Source organism: Argopecten irradians, chromosome 13, assembly GCF_041381155.1.
Source record: "Argopecten irradians isolate NY chromosome 13, Ai_NY, whole genome shotgun sequence".
NCBI classification, from domain to species: Eukaryota; Metazoa; Mollusca; class Bivalvia; order Pectinida; family Pectinidae; genus Argopecten; species Argopecten irradians.
Window position 1 is genome coordinate 3,655,541 of NC_091146.1, and position 20,452 is coordinate 3,675,992.

The following is a 20,452-nucleotide window of genomic DNA, read 5'->3' on the forward strand; positions in this document are numbered from 1 at the left end:
AACCACATACAGTACATATATCCAATAAGTGGTGAACCACATACAGTACATATATCCAATAAGTGGTGAACCACATACAGTACATATATCCAATAAGTGGTGAACCACATACAGTACATATATCCAATAAGTGGTGAACCACATACAGTACATATATCCAATAAGTGGTGAACCACATACAGTACATATATCCATACAGTACATATATCCAATAAGTGGTGAACCACATACAGTACATATATCCAATAAGTGGTGAACCACATACAGTACATATATCCAATAAGTGGTGAACCACATACAGTACATATATCCCATAAGTGGTGAACCACATACAGTACATATATCCAATAAGTGGTGAACCACATACAGTACATATATCCAATAAGTGGTGAACCACATACAGTACATATATCCAATAAGTGGTGAACCACATACAGTACATATATCCCATAAGTGGTGAACCACATACAGTACATATATCCCATAAGTGGTGAACCACATACAGTACATATATCCAATAAGTGGTGGTTATATGTGTCGTATATTTCATGCTCAAAACATGGTGAGCTGTTAATATGTTATTGATCATCAAAAGGTATTTGTTTGTTAAATTACAATATTTTCAATGGATATATGTTAATTTTACAAGGACAAATATGAGCTGAAAATGGTTTTGGCACTACTGCCAAAATCATTATATATATATGTACATCTATAGTGAAGTGAAATGAGTACCTAGGAACCGAATTGTAGTCTACAATTTCAATTCACATTTTATAGTGTTATTAGTAATTGTAAAGTGATTTCTGCAGGAAAGTTTCCATCTAAACATACATAAAACAACATTTCTACAGTACTCAATTTCTGTGTTGTAGCTAACGTTTATAAGGCATCCGAAACCATTTGAATGATTTTCACAGCTTAATTCACCAAATCTTATGGTTTTCAATAAATTAACATGTTAAACTTTTCGCTCAGTTACGGCGCTTATAACTTTAAAAGACGAGTACAGTTGGACAAAAACAAAAGAGTCAGCTTGAAGTAAAGTTCTGTTCAGAAGGTTGTTTGATTTCAAACGATTTCGAGAATTAGTTTCTGACATAGAGTTAGTGTAATTTCCTATGAGAATGAATTCTCTATTTTAGAAATAATTTCCAACACGACAAGGTTATTCTTTAAGGGTTGACTTAAGTAGAATTGTTATAGTATGGAGATAAAACATCAAACACAATCAGAGGATACTCTACGTGAAACATGAAATTACACATTTTAGACGGACTTTTTTCCCTCAGAAATCATTGCGCCATTGTTTAAGCCAATGAAAATACTCGTTACAAGTAATATTGAATAATTAAACAATTAGTTATTAATTGTTAGGTGTTATTCCCATCGTATAATACTTAGAAATTTTGTTTGGGGCGTTTTTTATGTTATCTCACGTGACATATATGGTAACAAATCACGTGATTCCGCTCTCTAACAAGTAATTATCTATTTATAGGCATTTTGGAGGTTACGCGGTCAATCCGGAGAAGCTATGACGTATGGTGGCCCGAGTAACGTAGCCGGATGTGACGTAGGTCCACTTTCAGGTGTCATGGATGCAACAACTCCTACAGGAAACCCAGCTTTAGTAACATTTATAGCCGGTGGACATGCGATACAATGGAGTAAACAGAGTGTAAGTTAGTTAGTTATATAACCTACACGATTCTGCCTATTCATAGGGCTTGTCGCGATACCGCTTACCATTATATACTTGGTTTTGCTTCACCTGAACATCTACATTATGTATATGCCTCAAGTATAGTACAGACCAATATCAGGCAGGCCTATAGTCAAATAGCACGTCGCTTGTTATGTTTTCGATGTGTTTTTAACAATCAGAACTCTGTCAGAAAGATTACGAAGTATCCCTACAATGTACGTACAATTCAATTTACAGAATGGTCAAACTGACTGTCCACGAGAAAATAACTCTTTCTATTAAAAATACTCTTTAGACTTATCTCTACACAGACTGCCATGTTTGTGTAACATTCATCTTCGCATCAAAGCTTTTGAAATTTTCTCTCAATAATTTCAATGTTCTATTAAATCACTTCTGGCTATCAAGACATCTTCCTCTATACTCCAGGGGTTCCGATCACTTACGATTTCTACACCCCTGGACTATTTCATAGTAAAACTGGAGGCAACAGAACTGATAATTAAGTCCTTTGATGCATATCAAAAGAGCCGTATATATAACTGTGGTTGACTGTGTGGCTTTGGTGAGCGCTCTCTCTGTAGCCGTCAACGAATTTTTACATACCTGTGATTGGTTCACATTTGTTCTCATGAGCTGCCTTCAGTTTCACTATGAGATAGACCAAGGGTGTGGAGGTCAGAAGTGATTGGAACCCCTGGAGTATTGAGGATGTCAAGCCATCAGGTGTTGCGGACATGATTGCTCTGGTTGCCCTTAAGAAGACGAACACTATTACGTTTGCTTTGTACAGCATCATAATCTGATTCGATTCAATGTTTCAGGCAGAAGTAAGAAAGGGGGCAGTACTAAAATCATTGGTAGATTTCTTCGGATTTGATGCGGAGAATTGTCTCGATTATATTGAGTATGATTGGAGCAGTGAACGCTTCATAGAAGGCGCTTTGGCAGGAGTCGGTACAGGAGGTATGAAATACTCGGCTTCCGGTCTGCGCGAGCCACAAGGGAGGTAAGTACCATTTGATTATAACCACACTTTGTCAAAAGTATTCCAAGTCGATCTAACGTCATGTCGTGCAGTCAACAATCACAACATTGATATTGCCTTATAAGTTTTGAACGATTATATCTTATATATTATATGATATGAAGCAAGCTTCATGGAATTCAAAATTGTATAAATTATTGGTAAACCAAACAGTAGATTGGAAGAAGGTAACGTCAAATTCCCAAATCTAGAAAGGTATCTAATTGAAAAAGAACTGAAACACATTTTGGCATATTTTCAGTGCTAATTATACACAGCTAAGCGACACAGAACTATGTGCCTCAAGTATTGACAACAGTTAATTAAGACCTCTTGAAATCGTGCTGCAAGAAATGAATTATTCAATCTTTTTTTTTTATTTTATTATTTCAGGTTACATTTTGCCGGTACAGAGAGCGCTACAGAGTGGGATGGGTTTATGTCGGGGGGAATCCAGGCTGGAATCAGGGCCGCTACAGAAGTCTTGTATCATATCCGACCTGGGGCAGTCTCACAGAGGAACTGTCGGGAACCGACTACAGCCCAGCATCTAAACCACTGAGATAGTCAAATAAACATATAAGTTATCTTAAAGTCATGTATCATATCCGGTTTTGGACAGTCTCCAGAGAGGAACTATCGGGAACCACCAATAGTCCATAATCGAAACCTCCAACACATTCAAATAAACATTGAAATTATCACAAATCACGTGGACTTTTACTCGGAGTATCTTGTAACGTGATTGGTGCTACCTGGTGTCTATGCAAAACTAGTCCTCATTCTGTTTGAAATAGTCACAGAAAAGTTTTAGACACTGTGATTGCAACGTAGTTCTCGGGTTGAAGTGCATGATATATTTTTAATATTATGTTTATGTTTGCTATATGTAGTTGCGTTTCGAACAACGTGATTGAAACTTAGTTCTCAGGATCAGGTGCTTAGTAGTGTTTTTTTCTGCTGAATGTTTGTGTTTGCGTTTAAACAAAATAATTGAAAATTTGTGTTCAAATAGTGCTTACTGCTTTTGGCATGTTATGATTTAAGATTAATGATCAGGTTAAATTGCTTGTTTTGTATACTGTATATTGTGATTAAATATTCAGTAATTTACAAGTGTATAGTACCTAGTCGGACTATAATTTTTGTTGAGTGTTAGATGGTCAGTCAGAAATATAATAACGTCGTTCGAGACATACCAGTGTATTACATAATATATCTCCAGTTCTGTAGACAGTATAATACATCTCTTCGTTACATCTGTCGAATTCCATTAATCCATGGGTAAATGCAATAAAGTGAAATGTCTAGGGGTTCCTTGCCTTGTTATTCCTTTGTTGTTAACCTAGAATCATTTTAGGCAGTTACTCAACCATAATATTAGTGTAGACACATGTTGTGTTTCTTTGTTACATACATTTTTTTGTAGTTCAAAATGTCGCACCATTCGCCTGTTTTTCTATACTTATTATGTGTATGCAGGTGCTACCCAGACCACCCGTCCACACACCTATCACCTCTCTTCCCTTATATCATTATCACTATATGCCCCTCGACAGGTGCCACCCAGACCACCCGTCAACACACCTATCACCTCTCTTTCCTTATATCATTATCACTATATACCCCTCGACAGGTGCCACCCAGACCACCCGTCCACACATCTATCACCTCTCTTCCCTTATATCATTATCACTATATACCCCTCGACAGGTGCCACACAGACCACCCGTCCACACATCTATCACCCCTCTTACCTTATATCATTATCACTATATACCCCTCGACAGGTGCCACCCAGACCACCCGTCCACACACCTATCACCTCTCTTCCCTTATATCATTATCACTATATGCCCCTCGACAGGTGCCACCCAGACCACCCGTCCACACACCTATCACCTCTCTTCCCTTATATCATTATCACTATATGCCCCTCGACAGGTGCCACCCAGACCACCCGTCCACACACCTATCACTTCTCTTCCCTTATATCAATATCACTATATACCCCTCGACAGGTACAGACTCAATATACACCCCCGACAGGTACACACTAACTATACAACCCCCCACCCCTCGATAGGCACAGACTCACTAACCCCCCCCCCCCCCCGACAGGTAAAGGCGGGCCTGTCGAGTCACTATACACCCAAGCCACTATTCAGACGAGTCTCACCATACAAATAGGCCCAGGTTATGAAGCATCTCGTGTAAAAATAGCAATTATAACGTTCAGATATCCTCTTTGTCATGTCATTGTGTGTAAGACGCAGGAGAGAAGTAGCGACATTTTATACATGTATATCACTTGTATGCAAGGTCTCTTAAATAAATATAATTGTGACAAGAGTTGCGTTGTGAAGAACCATGATACAAAATGACCAGTCGGACACTCAGCCAATCTAGCCGAGAGGTATACTATAATTTTATGTTTCAGAGTTACTTTCCTTGCGGGTACGACGTTGATTGTTACGTCGTGTATTTGCGAGCGCACATCATGCTCAGTGGCGTAGGAAGATGAAACGTCATGGGGGGGGGGGGGGGGGGGGGGGGGGCAAAGATCCTCAATATTTTGTAAACCCCCCCCCCCCCCGCCGCACCTACAGGAGGAGATTAATTCAACTCCCAACCATGTATGCTTTATATACATTTTTCATATATCACTAAATTTAATCCTTGTACACATTTATAGACAATGGAACGAATACGCAAATTGGCCAAATTAGCGTGTGAGCGTCGAAGGTGCGAGATTTTGGTGTTTTATTAGGGGTCCGAGGGTGACCCCCGGGATGAGTTTTATGTATTTTGATAATTTTGCGATCGCCCGAAAGCGCGAGATTTTGGTGTTTTGGGGGTCCGGGGGTCTCCCCCGGGGAAAAAAATACGATTTAGAATAGCTGAGATGAGTTTTACGATAAATTTTAATGATTATAAAGCGTTCTTAACATGGTAATTTTTCGATTTAAAGCTACCTGCATTTGGAAATGATAATTGTGTCGTCATAACATTATGCAACCCTACTCGATCTGAATATACCGGCTTCACACCATCGGCACATTGTTGTGTAACATAAAAAAATTAATTAATTGTCTCGCTAAGACATATAAACAAATTGATCTTTTAAGAGACATTTTTTTAAATAGTTTTTACTATTTAAGGTTTGACATTATGTGCTTGAACGTTTTAAGAAATGCGTCGCGCAGCGGAAAATTTTCTAGAATGAAGTACGAAAAATATGCAGGAGGACCCTTTCTTCTTTCAAATAAGCATTTTTAGAAAATTTCAGTCGGGCAAATTGTGGGGGGGGGGGGGGGGGGGGGGGGCAAAAAGACATGTTTGCCCCCCCCCCCCCCCCCCCGCTTCCTACGCCCCTGATGCTTTTCTGAAAAAACGACGCGAACTTCACTCACAAAATAATGACGTCGCCATCATTACCTACCTGCAAAAACAGTATACTACATTGTAGATATTATTCACCAGGGTTACACAGGTACGGTAGGTATCATTGAGAGAACGGCCCCTGTTCTTCCCGAATCTCTGGTTTATATTATTTTTGTACTTTTTAAGGAGTTTACTGTAAACTTACTTATTTTAGCGCATGTGTGGAAATCTGTATTGTATGATTTTATAAGCGAGGATATAAATTAGCGTAAATCGATGGTTCGATACCGAATATATCTTTTTTCATATGAAATTTTGCACTGAATTAGCTTCAAAGACAGAGCAAAAAGCGATAAAATAAGTACATTTACAATGTTTTTTACAAAATGTATCGCTATCTAGTTTGAATAGAAATATTGTAATTTTCTAAAGGAACAAAAAAGTAAACAAAAATAGCAATCTCACTTTCAGTTTATAATTTCCATTCACATTAAACCAGATGCTTTGAAATTGAGAGAAAGAGTACATGTACATTGTGTATGGTGTTCAATGTTAATACAAAATAAATAACAGAATATTTGCGTTTTGTCATTTTAATATAATCCAGCAATAATTAATGAGCATCAAATCGCCACTAAGATATTGTCATTTGAAGAATTTAGATTTTATTTTTAATTTCCAAACCTGGCTGTCACAAATATTTAGTTCACATTCCTTTGAAGTAAGAAAGCTAATTAAGCAATGGGTACGGTACTATTTCGTTGAAAGTGTATACATAATGATATGAGCACTGTTATAACACGTAGGGTTGCCAGTGAATTAAAACGTTTTAAACAACAGGTCATGTATGGTAATTACCTAGAACAGCATAACATATAAAATGATAATAAATTGCACATGAACATAAAATTCAAAGATTAAGCAAAAATTAAAAGAAAGAAAAACAGAAAATAAAAAATAACAAAATGGTAAACATTCAATCAATAGCAATTAAATACAAAAAACACATGAACAAAATAAATATCAAAAACACCATATGAATAAGGTCCCTATTTTAAGCATACTCACTAAATATAACTATTTAGTACCTGTGGAAATTTACATTCAATGTTACAGAAATAGGAACTAGAATGAATAGAAATAATCAACTTGTGGTAGTAATGAATCTCACTTTTTATATGACATCGATTATTATTGAAACAAACATAACCTACAATAAATAACTTAAGTGATATAGTATATGTAAGGAAGTATCTCATTCTCAAATTTACACATTGAAAGAACACTGGTAAATTATTATGGAAATTTCAATTTCTAAATGAATATTTTTTTTATATGGCAAGATTTGTCACGATCACCCAACTGGACGTCTCTGTACAGACATATTAAAATTTCCCTAACAGGACAATGGACTCTCCCAGTTCAAAGGCTGAGCAGTTCATTATCTAATTGTAGGGGTAATGTAATGGGTCTCTCATTCAAAGTTCCAAGCTTTAAACTTATCCTTAGAATATAACAAATATAACTCAATAATATATTATTAATACAAGCATTTTCAAATAATATTCTACAGTTGTAATATATGTTATTGTTTATACAGTAAAATTAATCTGTACATCAGTAAGCAGAACTATTCCATTCATTATACATATTTTTTACAAGAAGCTATTTTCAAAATCCTGTTAAAAGCGTATTCAAGATTTTTCCATTTTTTGATATATCAAATCATCACTATCACAACAGTATCCCACGGTATCGGAACACATACCCATAAAATGTCACTATTACACAATTTGTAAGCTATATTAGAAATTAAAAGTTTTCTTTCAACACGTCATTCAAAATCCAATCACAATAGCTACCCATCTAAATTATTTTACCTACTTTAATAAGTTATCTCTACCAATAGCATCTCATGTATAAATGAAAACAGAAGTGTTAAAAATAAGCAATTCACAGTTAATATATAAGAAGCTATTATATATATATATATATATATATAATTTAGGCATGTTAATTATATTTTATAGTTATAAGTAGTTGCTAGTGAAATCCGTAACATTTCAACAGAAATACCAAAACATATAACACATTTTTTATCAATAAATTATGAATAAAAAAAAATAATTTTAGCGAATTACCGTAACTAAGTCGATAGTTATGTGTTAAATCTATAACACTTCAATAAAGATAAATGCCAATAAATATAACTGCGTTGTTTTAGTATGTATAGTTCATGGTCTTTTAAGAAGTAATTGGACGAATGACTATGTACTTATAATTACCGTATTCGACCCAACAGGCGCCCCGCATCCTTTTAAGGCCCCAATTTCAGTTACCTGCATTGACTTTAATCCAGACTGAAACTATGAAAACAGTGTAGGTTTTGCTGGGTTTTTTCTCTTCTAAATTTGCAAATTAATTAAAGCCTTTCTCTATGCAATAATTTAAAAAATTTCAATTTTTAAGCGTCCTGGTCTCTTATTGGGTCGAATACAGTACAAATAGTAAACAACACCAATGTTTTGAGCATATATTGTAAAATACACATAAAAAGGATTTCATTAAATCAAATCAAAATTGAAATAAATCAAAGAATTATTACAGCAGTCATTCAAATTCACAGATACATTTTTTACATTATAGCAACAGTTATTCCACATAATTTTCTTCTTGTTGTATCACTTAACTTTACATTAATGTACAAACAATTGAAATAAAACAAGAAATTAACTCATTAACTGTTCAGTACCATACACAGGAGTAAGGATAGACGCCTTTTTGGAAGTAATTTGTACTTTAGTATCTCACCATTGCATAATGGATATTGACCTCATATTGGCTTGTTAAAATTGGAATAGACATTGATATTTGGTAAATATTCGTAATACATATTTGCAATGAAACGTATTGTTTTATCTCCAGCTAGAGTGAAACAACATTGCTAAATTCTCATCTGGGCAGATGATCTGCTCTGCATATATATACTTACTTCATAACCTTATATTCTTCGATATTTACAGTAACACAAAATGAAGTTTGACGGCACTAACCTAACTGTACATATCTATATGTACATCTTTAAATAATCCAGAAATATAAGACACTTTCAAAGGCATAGCATGAAATAAGCATTAATTATTCTACAGACACCATATTTAAAGACAACATAAAATTGTACGCTATGTTCTGAATTCTGCAGTGAGTTAATGTCATGAGACAAGTTAATTAGTTAGCAAGGAAATGGGAATACATGAACCTGTTAATAGGATATATCTAATTGTTCAGCAGATGACAGTAATTATTTGCACATAAGATGGTAGCAATGTTGATTTAAGAGAGCATCACTTTTAAGCGCACTAGATGGCAGCATCTGTATGCCAACTAAATGGCAGTTCCTGTATGCTCACTGGATGGCAGCACTTGTATGCCCACAAAATGACAGCACGTGTTTGCCCACTAGATGGCAGCACTAATTTTCTACATCGTTCTATAGCATAAACATGCCACAAATTTTGTTTCTACGTTTACTTTCCTCGCATCATGGTTTCTTTGATTTTGCTTGCAATCCACTGGAAAACAGAAAAGATGAATTTTAGCTTTCAATTGATCTTAATAAAATCTGAATATTTGAATGATGTTGATTGATTTATGAACTGAAAGTTTAAATCCTTACCTCAGCCAGTCTCTGGTCGCCAATGACAACTTCCTTTTTAGCGGTACTACTGCTGAACAAGAACTTCTTCTTCTCTTTCTCCTGATGCAAACAATTCATCATCATCATCAACATAATATCATCATTAAAATGATGTTTTAGTGATTTTGTTGAAAAATAACTTTTTTAAAACTTACATTATCAGCTTCACATTGAGATAAACCTTATGTTGGAAACTCATTTGACCTTTTGTGTGAACCTTAAGGTACTGTAGATGTTAAGCATGTCTTATATATCACCTTAAATAGTAGTTTTATAGATTTCTTTATCATCTGTGAAAATGACCTTTATCAAGATTTCTGTGATCTTTCGTTTTTAAAGCCAGAAACTTACCTTTATGAAGAAGATTTCTACATTGTTCTGTTTCCCCGAACTTGGATTGGTTTTCTGATACATCATGACTTGCATAGTGAGCTGTTTTAAATATCTTTTCCGGTTTTATCTTTACCATAAAGTTTGAAGAACCTGTAGATTTCTATGTCGGTTTTTTTCTTTTAACTTAACCTTGCGGTGGATTTCTATGGTTTTTAATTGAGTGATTTTAACATAACTTTTAGGTTGCTTTCTATGCCTTTTTGTGATTTTAACTTTACCTTGCGGTAGATTTCTACGCCTTTTTGTGATTAAACTTTACCTTGCAGAAGATTTCAATGGCTTTGTGATTTTAACATAACCTTTAGGTAGATTTCTATGTTGTTTAGTGATTTTAACTCAACCTTGCTGTAGATTTCTATGTCGTTTTATGATTTTAACTTAACCTTGCGGTAGATTTCTATGGCTTTTGTAATTTTAACATAACTTTTCAGTAGATTTCTATGCATTTTTGTAATTTTATCTTTACCTTGAGTTAGATTTCTATGTTTTTTGAAACTTTAACTAAATTTACATTGATGTAGGTTTCAATGCATTTTTGTAATTTTATCTTTACTTTGCGGTAGATTTATATGAATTTTTGTGATTTACATTTTACCTTGGGTTAGATTGCTATGCCTTTTCTTAACTTCAACTTTACATTGATGAAGATATCTATGTATTTTTGTAATTTTATTTTTACCTTGAGTTAGATTTCTATGCTTTTTGAAACTTTAACTTAATTCACATTGATGTAGATTTTGCCCTTTGTGATATTGGTTTTACATTGATGTAGATTTCTATGCCCTTTGGGATATTGACTTCACATTGAGTTAGATTTATATGCCCTTTGTGATATTGACTTTACATTGAGGTAGATTTCAATGCCCTTTGGGATATTGACTTCACATTGAGTTAGATTTATATGCCCTTTGTGATATTGACTTTACATTGAGGTAGATTTCAATGCCCTTTTGGATATTGACTTCACATTGAGTTAGATTTATATGCCCTTTGTGATATTGACTTTACATTGAGGTAGATTTCAATGCCCTTTGGGATATTGACTTCACATTGAGTTAGATTTATATGCCCTTTGTGATATTGACTTTACATTGATGTAGATTTCTATGCGTGTTTGTAATTGTATCTCTACCTTGAGATAGATTTCTATGTCGTTTTATTATTTTTACTTAACCTTGAGGTAAATTCATGTGCCTTTTTGTGATTTTAATTTTACCTTGAAGAAGATTTCTTTGTCGTTTTACGATTTTAACTTAACCTTGAGGTGGATTTCTAAGGTTTTTGTAATTTTAACTTTACCTTGCGGTATATTTCTAAGGATTCTGTATTCAAATTTACCTTGAGGTAGATTTCTATGCCTTTTTGTGACCTCTTGGGTGGTTCCTTCATTTCGACCCATGTATACGTCCAGTCAGCATCCCAATGACCAAATAGTTCTCCGCGGTTAGCGAAGATCACCCGCCTATAACAAGAGAGAGTAATAATTATATGAATTTCGATACTTCAGACACAATTAACAAAATAGGGCCAATATGAGGTAAATGTCAACTTGTACAAGAACATACACCATTCAAGGCCTTCCACAAATAGTTTGATGTGGCACTGTGAAAGGAAATAAGATGAAAAAGATGTGCTCAGGAAAAAACAAATCATATTTAGTTTCCCTAAAAAGTTCAAAAAAAAATACCCCCTCCCCCCACCCCCAATATGTACAATTGTAAACTAATTGAATCCTGAAATTTCATGCCTTTGATCTAGAAGAGTTCAGACGAATTCAAAGAGGTGAAAAGGTAAGTGTGTTAACCTATTGGAAACGATAATATCTTGACTGATTTCTGAGGAGGAGAGGGAGATGATACGAAGTGAACTTACTTATCTGTAACTTGTGGGAGACAAAAAGATATGAAGTGTACTTACTTATCTGTAACTAGTGGGAGACAAAGAGATATGAAGTGTACTTACTTACCTGTCACTAGTGGGAGACAAAGAGATATGAAGTGTACTTATTTATCTGTAACTTGTGGTAGACAAAGAGATATGAAGTGTATTTACTTATCTGTAACTAGTGGGGGACAAAGAGATATGAAGTGTGCTTACTTATCTGTAACTAGTGGGAGACAAAGAGATATGAAGTGTACTTATTTATCTGTAACTAGTGGGAGATAAAGAGATATGAAGTGTACTTACTTATCTGTAACTAGTGGGAGACAAAAAGATATGAAGTGTACTTACTTATCTGTCACTAGTGGTAGACAAAGAGATATGAAGTGTACTTACTTATCTGTTACTAGTGGGAGACAAAGAGATAAGAAGTGTACTTACTTGTCTGTAATTAGTAGGAGACAAAGAGATATGAAGTGTACTTATTTATCTGTAACTAGTGGGAGACAAAGAGATATGAAGTGTATTTACTTATCTGTAACTAGTGGGAGACAAAGAGATATGAAGTGTACTTACTTATCTGTAACTAGTGGGAGACAAAGAGATATGAAGTGTACTTATTTATCTGTAACTTGTGGTAGACAAAGAGATATGAATTGTACTTACTTGTCTGTAATTAGTAGGAGACAAAGAGATATGAAGTGTACTTATTTATCTGTAACTAGTGGGAGACAAAGAGATATGAAGTGTATTTACTTATCTGTAACTAGTGGGAGACAAAGAGATATGAAGTGTACTTACTTATCTGTAACTAGTGGGAGACAAAGAGATATGAAGTGTACTTATTTATCTGTAACTTGTGGTAGACAAAGAGATATGAATTGTACTTACTTATCTGTCACTAGTGGTAGACAAAGAGATATGAAGTGTACTTACTTATCTGTCACTAGTGGTAGACAAAGAGATATGAAGTGTACTTATTTATCTGTAACTTGTGGTAGACAAAGAGATATGAAGTGTACTTACTTATCTGTCACTAGTGGTAGACAAAGAGATATGAAGTGTACTTATTTACCTGTCACTAGTGGTAGACAGAGATATGAAGTGTACTTACTTATCTGTCACTAGTGGTAGACAAAGAGATATGAAGTGTACTTACTTATCTGTAACTTGTGGTAGACAAAGAGATATGAAGTGTACTTATTTATCTGTAACTAGTGGGAGACAAAGAGATATGAAGTGTACTTACTTATCTGTAACTAGTGGGAGACAAAGAGATATGAAGTGTACTTACTTACCTGTAACTAGTGGGAGACAAAGAGATATGAAGTATACTTACTTGTCTGTCACTAGTGGGAGACAAAGAGATATGAAGTGTTTCTTACTATAGTCTGAGTGTACTACTTTCTGTATAGTGAAGACAAAGAGATTTGAAGTGTACTTACTTATCTGTAACTAGTGGAAGACAAAGAGATTTGAAGTGTACTTACTTATCTGTAACTAGTGGGAGACAAAGAGATTGAATGAAGTGTACTTACTTATCTGTAACTAGTGGGAGACAAAGAGATATGAAGTGTACTTACTTATCTGTAACTAGTGGGAGACAAAGAGATATGAAGTGTACTTACTTATCTGTAACTAGTGGGAGACAAAGAGATATGAAGTGTACTTACTTATCTGTAACTAGTGGGAGACAAAGAGATATGAAGTGTACTTACTTACCTGTAACTAGTGGGAGACAAAGAGATATGAAGTATACTTACTTGTCTGTAACTAGTGGGAGACAAAGAGATATGAAGTGTACTTACTTATCTGTAACTAGTGGTAGACAAAGAGATATGAAGTGTACTTACTTATCTGTAACTAGTGGTAGACAAAGAGATATGAAGTGTACTTACTTATCTGTAACTAGTGGAGACAAAGAGATTGAAGTGTACTTATTATCTGTAACTGTGGTAGACAAAGAGATATGAAGTGTACTTACTTATCTGTAACTAGTGGTAGACAAAGAGATATGAAGTGTACTTACTTATCTGTAACTAGTGGTAGACAAAGAGATATGAAGTGTACTTACTTATCTGTAACTAGTGGTAGACAAAGAGATATGAAGTGTACTTACTTATCTGTACTAGTGGTAGACAAAGAGATATGAAGTGTACTTATTATCTGTACTAGTGGGAGACAAAGAGATATGAAGTGTACTTACTTATCTGTAACTAGTGGGAGACAAAGAGATATGAAGTGTACTTACTTATCTGTAACTAGTGGGAGACAAAGAGATATGAAGTGTACTTACTGTCTGTCACTAGTGGGAGACAAAGAGATATGAAGTGTACTTACTTATCTGTAACTAGTGGGAGACAAAGAGATATGAAGTGTACTTACTTATCTGTAACTAGTGGAAGACAAAGAGATATGAAGTGTACTTACTTATCTGTAACTAGTGGGAGACAAAGAGATATGAAGTGTACTTACTTATCTGTAACTAGTGGAGACAAAGAGATATGAAGTGTACTTACTTATTCTGTAACTAGTGGAGACAAAGAGATATGAAGTGTACTTACTTATCTGTAACTAGTGGGAGACAAAGAGATATGAAGTGTACTTACTTATCTGTAACTAGTGGAGACAAAGAGATATGAAGTGTACTTACTTATCTGTACTAGTGGTAGACAAAGAGATATGAAGTGTACTTACTTATCTGTAACTAGTGGTAGACAAAGAGATATGAAGTGTACTTACTTATCTGTAACTAGTGGGAGACAAAGAGATATGAAGTGTACTTATTTATCTGTAACTAGTGGTAGACAAAGAGACATGAAGTGTACTTATTTGTCTGTAACTTGTGGTAGACAAAGAGATATGAAGTGTACTTACTTACCTGTCACTAGTGGGAGACAAAGAGATATGAAGTGTGCTTACTTATCTGTAACTAGTGGAAGACAAAGAGATTTGAAGTGTACTTACTTATCTGTAACTAGTGGGAGACAAAGAGATATGAAGTGTACTTACTTGTCTGTCACTAGTGGGAGACAAAGAGATATGAAGTGTACTTACTTGTCTGTCACTAGTGGGAGACAAAGAGATATGAAGTGTACTTACTTGTCTGTCACTAGTGGGAGACAAAGAGATTTGAAGTGTACTTACTTATCTGTAACTAGTGGGAGACAAAGAGATATGAAGTGTACTTACTTGTCTGTCACTAGTGGTAGACAAAGAGATATGAAGTGTACTTACTTATCTGTAACTAGTGGTAGACAAAGAGACATGAAGTGTACTTATTTGTCTGTAACTTGTGGTAGACAAAGAGATATGAAGTGTACTTATTTATCTGTAACTAGTGGGAGATAAAGAGATATGAAGTGTACTTACTTATCTGTAACTTGTGGTAGACAAAGAGATATGAAGTGTACTTACTTATCTGTAACTAGTGGGAGACAAAGAGATAAGAAGTGTACTTACTTATCTGTAACTAGTGGGAGACAAAGAAATATGAAGTGTACTTACTTATCTGTAACTAGTGGGAGACAAAGAGATATGAAGTGTACTTACTTGTCTGTCACTAGTGGAAGACAACGAGATATGAAGTGTACTTACTTGTCTGTCACTAGTGGAAGACAAAGAAATATGAAGTGTACTTACTTCTCTGTAATTAGTGGGAGACAAAGAGATATGAAGTGTACTTACTTATCTGTAACTTGTGGAAGACAAAGAGATATGAAGTGTACTTACTTATCTGTAACTAGTGGAAGACAACGAGATATGAAGTGTACTTACTTGTCTGTCACTAGTGGAAGACAAAGAGATATGAAGTGTACTTTACTTACTTCTCTGTAACTATTGGGAGACAAAGAGATATGAAGTGTACTTACTTATCTGTAACTAGGAGTACATGTTTGCTGTCCCGACTGAGGACCAGATGGGCGACATAGTGATCTGTTGTGGCAAACTTCCCCTTCTCTGTTTCCTGGGGAATATCAAATTAACAGCAGAAAAAGAAAAATACTTATATTTCAATAAAAAGACTGTGAAAAAAGACAACCAGTATATTTTTTATTATATTGTATTATTAATGTAACTTGTTAATCAAGCATATTCATGTTCTGACTGCAAATCAAAATGACTATTTCTGATGGAAATATTTGTCAACATTGCGTCCAAGAAAACATTTTTTCTCTCATCAATTCAAGTATTTGTCCATATCAGTTTGACCCGCCACCTGAGGAAATTCCACAAACTTACACTCAGAATAGCATAACCCTCTGCTTCCTGTTTGTTGTATGGACGAATTACTCTGTCTCCATGGAAACGTCTTGGTGGCCTTATCCTATGAATTTCTTCTGAAAAGTCTGTTATCCTGCAACATTATGTATAAAATATTTATCTACTTTAATTAGCCTTGTGTTTGAACTTTTATCACATATTTATTTTTTCAAGTTCTCAAAGGCAAATCAATCTGTTTTCAGTCTTAATGTGTCTTGAAACTTGACCCAATTCGATTTATATGGCGATTATTGTAAATAAAACTTTCTTTTTGACAATGTACAGCTGATTTGATTCTGTTCTTACTTTTCCTAGAATTCCTTCAATTGATTCTCTGCTTAAACTACAATTTTATTACTGTCAGTACAATTCCATGCTATGTATTAAACCCATCAGCTTTTAGAGATAAAACAAAAGGTAACAGTTTAATACATTTTATCAAAATTGATACGAAGAAGTCCTGGGGTTCCTTATAACCTACCTTTTAATACCCTCTAGGGAACTGCTGGCGAAGTCTATCACACCACTTGTTGGTCTCGTTACCACGCCAACCAATCCCTTACCAACACCTACAAGGGAGGTAATTCATACAAATAAACAAGAGGCCCAGAGGGCCTGTATCGCCTGGTTTTTTGTTAGTAATTATCACAAGACTCTGAGTCTCTGACAATTGGAAAAATAAGCAAAATTGACTCCCAAAGTTTAATTTTGAATCACAACCATACAATGATGCTATTGATACCATACAAATATGCTATCCAATACATAGGTTCAGAGACAAAGTAATTTATATGAAAGTAGTAGCCTAATTGACCTTTTTGACCTCGCATCTATTGCCATCTAAGGCCCCACGGGTCAGCCCTATCATTTGTACAATTTCAAATCCCAACCCTATAAGGATGCTACCATTGCATCATAAGAGCTCTTCCATTCTTAGTTGCAGAGAAGAAGTCGTTTATATGGAAATAGCTAAATTAACCCCTTTTGACCCCACCCTTCAGGCCCCCGGGGGGTCAGCCCCATCATTTGCAAAATTTTGAATCCAAACCCTATAAGGATATAACCATTGCATTATGAGCGTAATCCCATGTTAAGTTGCAGAGAAAAAGTCATTTATATGGAAATTGACCACTTTTGACCCCGCCCCTCAGGCCCCCGGGGGTCAGCCCTATCATTTGCACAATTTGGAATCCCCACCCTATAAGGATGCTACCATTGCATTATGGGTGCTATACCATGCTTATTTGCAGAGAAGAAGTCATTTATATGGAAATAGCCAAATTGACCCCTTTTGACCCCGCCCCTCAGGCCCCCGGGGGGTCAGCCCTATCATTTGCACAATTTTGAATCCCCACACTATAAGGATGCTACCATTGAATTATGGGTGCTATACCATGCTTAGTTTCAGAGAAGAAGTTGTTTATATGGAAATAGCCAAATTGGCCTCTTTTGACCCTGCCCCTCAGGCCCCCGGGGGTCAGCCCCATCATTTGCACAATTTGGAATCCCCACCCTATAACGATGCTACCATTGCATTATGGGTGCTATACCATGCTTAGTTTCAGAGAAGAAGTCGTTTATATGGAAATAGCCAAATTGGCCCCTTTTGACCCCGCCCCACAGGCCCCCGGGAGGTCAGGCCCATCATTTGTACAATTTTGAATCCCCACCCTATAAGGATGCTACCATTGCATTATGGGTGCTATCCCATGCTTGGTTTCAGAGAAGAAGTCGTTTATATGGAAATAGCCAAATTGACCCCTTTTGACCCCGCCCCTCAGGCCCCCCGGGGGTCAGCCCCATCATTTGTACAATTTTGAATCCCCACCCTATAACGATACTACCATTGCATTATGAGTGCTATCTCTTGCTTAGTTTCAGAGAAGAAGTCGTTTTATGGAAATAGCCAAATTGACCCCATTTGACCCCGCCCCTCAGGCCCCCGGGGGGTCAGCCCCATCATTTGTACAATTTTGAATCCCCACCCTATAAGGATGCTACCATTGCATTATGGGTGCTATCCCATGCTTGGTTTCAGAGAAGAAGTCGTTTATATGGAAATAGCCAAATTGACCCCTTTTTGCCCCGCCCCTCAGGCCCCCGGGGGATCAGCCCCATCATTTGTACAATTTTCAGTTAGTAGCCCATAAGGATGCTACCAGTCAAATTTTGTTGAAATCCGACCAGCGGTTATGGAGAAGAAGTCGATTGTTGACGGACGCCGGACGCCGGACGCCGGACGCTGCGGTATCCCATAAGCTCACCTCGGTCCTTCGGACCAGGTGAGCTAATAAATGATGTGAGTACAGGTGTACAAAAGTTCTTTTCCATTATATGTTTTATTTACATCTTGTTTGCGGTGTTTTCTGGTAAGAAAGATAAGGAGGACTACTCATTTCATTGGACAGCTTTCACAGGAATGTTGACATACAGTGGGCCGGTCCCGGCTGAATTCCCTCTTTATCTTTGTTTATAGAACTCGGAAACTCGAATAACACAAAGTAAATTTTGGGTCTGAATGACAAAAATCATGCATAAAATGTTCTGATAACTCGATATGAGATTTTTTGGACAAGGAGATCGTCGAAAATGCCAATTTCTTCTTCATAAAACTGCCATAGAACACCATTTCAAAATATATAGTTTTATCATTATAATTTTGCAATTACCATCGGCGATTTTGACATCTCTCTTCTTCACATCGTTTATCGACATGGAACTAGTCTATATATACCAAGTAAAGAGATCGTCAGAACACATTAGAATTCCCTTATTTCGGACACTCGGATAAATCAAAGTTTTTTCTTGGTCCCTTCTAGTTTAAAATAACCGAGTTCCACTGTATATCTTTTCAATAGCCAGTTTACATAATTTGACTGTGTTAGGAAATTGTGAAGTGGATATATGATTTATAAATCAGGAGCCTTTAGTTGTTAATTGTTTTAAGGGGAGATAAAGGGAGATAATAAATTTACCTTTAAAGAATCCACCAACTCCTTCATTCTTGGCACCTTCTATTGGTTTTCTGACAATACCAGTCACGCCATCAAATACACCCTGATAACAGACAGGTTATTCATACTAATGAATAAACAGAAAAAGATATATATAAGAAGAAAATCATTAAAAAGTAATTAGAAAATTTGTTGAAATGGCTTTTCTCATCAAATGCAGACAAAATATTATCAGACATGAGTAAACAAAAAGGTCTAACAGAGTTATCTGCCCTTACCATGACCAGCCCCTTTTCTCCTCTAGCCAGTCCCTCCCAAACAGTTTATACAGAGTTATCTGCCCTTACCATGACCAGCCCCATTTCTCCTCTAGCCAGTCCCTCCCAAACAGTTTATACAGAGTTATCTGCCGTTACCATGACCAGCCCCTTTCCTCCTCTAGCCAGTCCCTCCCAAACAGTTAATACAGAGTTATCCGTCCTTACCATGACCAGCCCCTTTCCTCCTCTAGCCAGTCCCTCCCTAACAGTTTATACAGAGTTATCTGCCCTTACCATGACCAGCCCTTTTCATCCTCTAGCCAGTCCCTCCCAAACAGTTTATACAGAGTTATCTGCCCTTACCATGGACAGCCCCTTTTCTCCTCTAGCCAGTCCCTCCCAAACAGTTAATACAGAGTAATCTGTCCTTACAATGACCAGCCCTTTCTCCTCTAGCCAGTACTTCCCTAACACTTTATAGAGTTATCTGCCCTTACCATGACCAGCCCCTTTCCTCCTCTAGCCAGTCCCTCCCTAACATTTGCTGGACGTTTGTTCATAGCTTCCCGTCTCTTTTTCTGGTAGTCATCATCCAAGGTCAAGGCCGCAAAACCTTTACCCAGAGTTCCTGTTATCCTGGACACAGCACCAGCAGCTCCACCTAGTGAGAGAGAGAAATACAAGTACAAATACAACCATTGTCATGCATACACTAGAACCTTTCTGTCTGAGGTGAGTTAGAATAAGACTAGTTGAGGTTCACTAGTAAGTTTACCAAAGCATGATGTATTTTACCACATGAGTAAAGCCCCCCCATCCATCCTCCCATCTCCATCCCCCTCTGAATAGGTGCCAATGTCCACAATTAAGCCCCCCTCTCCCCAC

At 36.2% G+C, this 20,452-nt stretch overlaps 2 protein-coding genes across 2 annotated transcripts in view; one reads left to right on the plus strand and one right to left on the minus strand.

Annotated features, from left to right (window-relative positions):
- Positions 1-1,466: 1,466 nt before the first annotated feature.
- On the plus strand, positions 1,467-5,279 carry LOC138306314 (amine oxidase [flavin-containing] A-like). The gene is made up of 3 exons (XM_069246746.1): positions 1,467-1,681; positions 2,533-2,717; positions 3,129-5,279. Exons 1-3 carry the CDS (start codon positions 1,538-1,540, stop codon positions 3,295-3,297), a joined length of 498 nt encoding a protein of 165 aa, XP_069102847.1. The 5' UTR covers positions 1,467-1,537; the 3' UTR covers positions 3,298-5,279.
- Positions 5,280-6,574: 1,295 nt separating this feature from the next.
- Positions 6,575-20,452, minus strand: part of LOC138306604 (intermembrane lipid transfer protein VPS13A-like) — a 200,463-nt gene continuing 186,585 nt past the window's right edge. The window contains 8 exon segments of the mRNA XM_069247042.1: positions 6,575-9,691; positions 9,796-9,876; positions 11,548-11,671; positions 15,963-16,057; positions 16,333-16,447; positions 16,835-16,922; positions 19,329-19,410; positions 20,065-20,228. Of these exon segments, the coding sequence (XP_069103143.1) occupies positions 9,647-9,691; positions 9,796-9,876; positions 11,548-11,671; positions 15,963-16,057; positions 16,333-16,447; positions 16,835-16,922; positions 19,329-19,410; positions 20,065-20,228 (794 nt within the window). The 3' untranslated portion in view covers positions 6,575-9,646.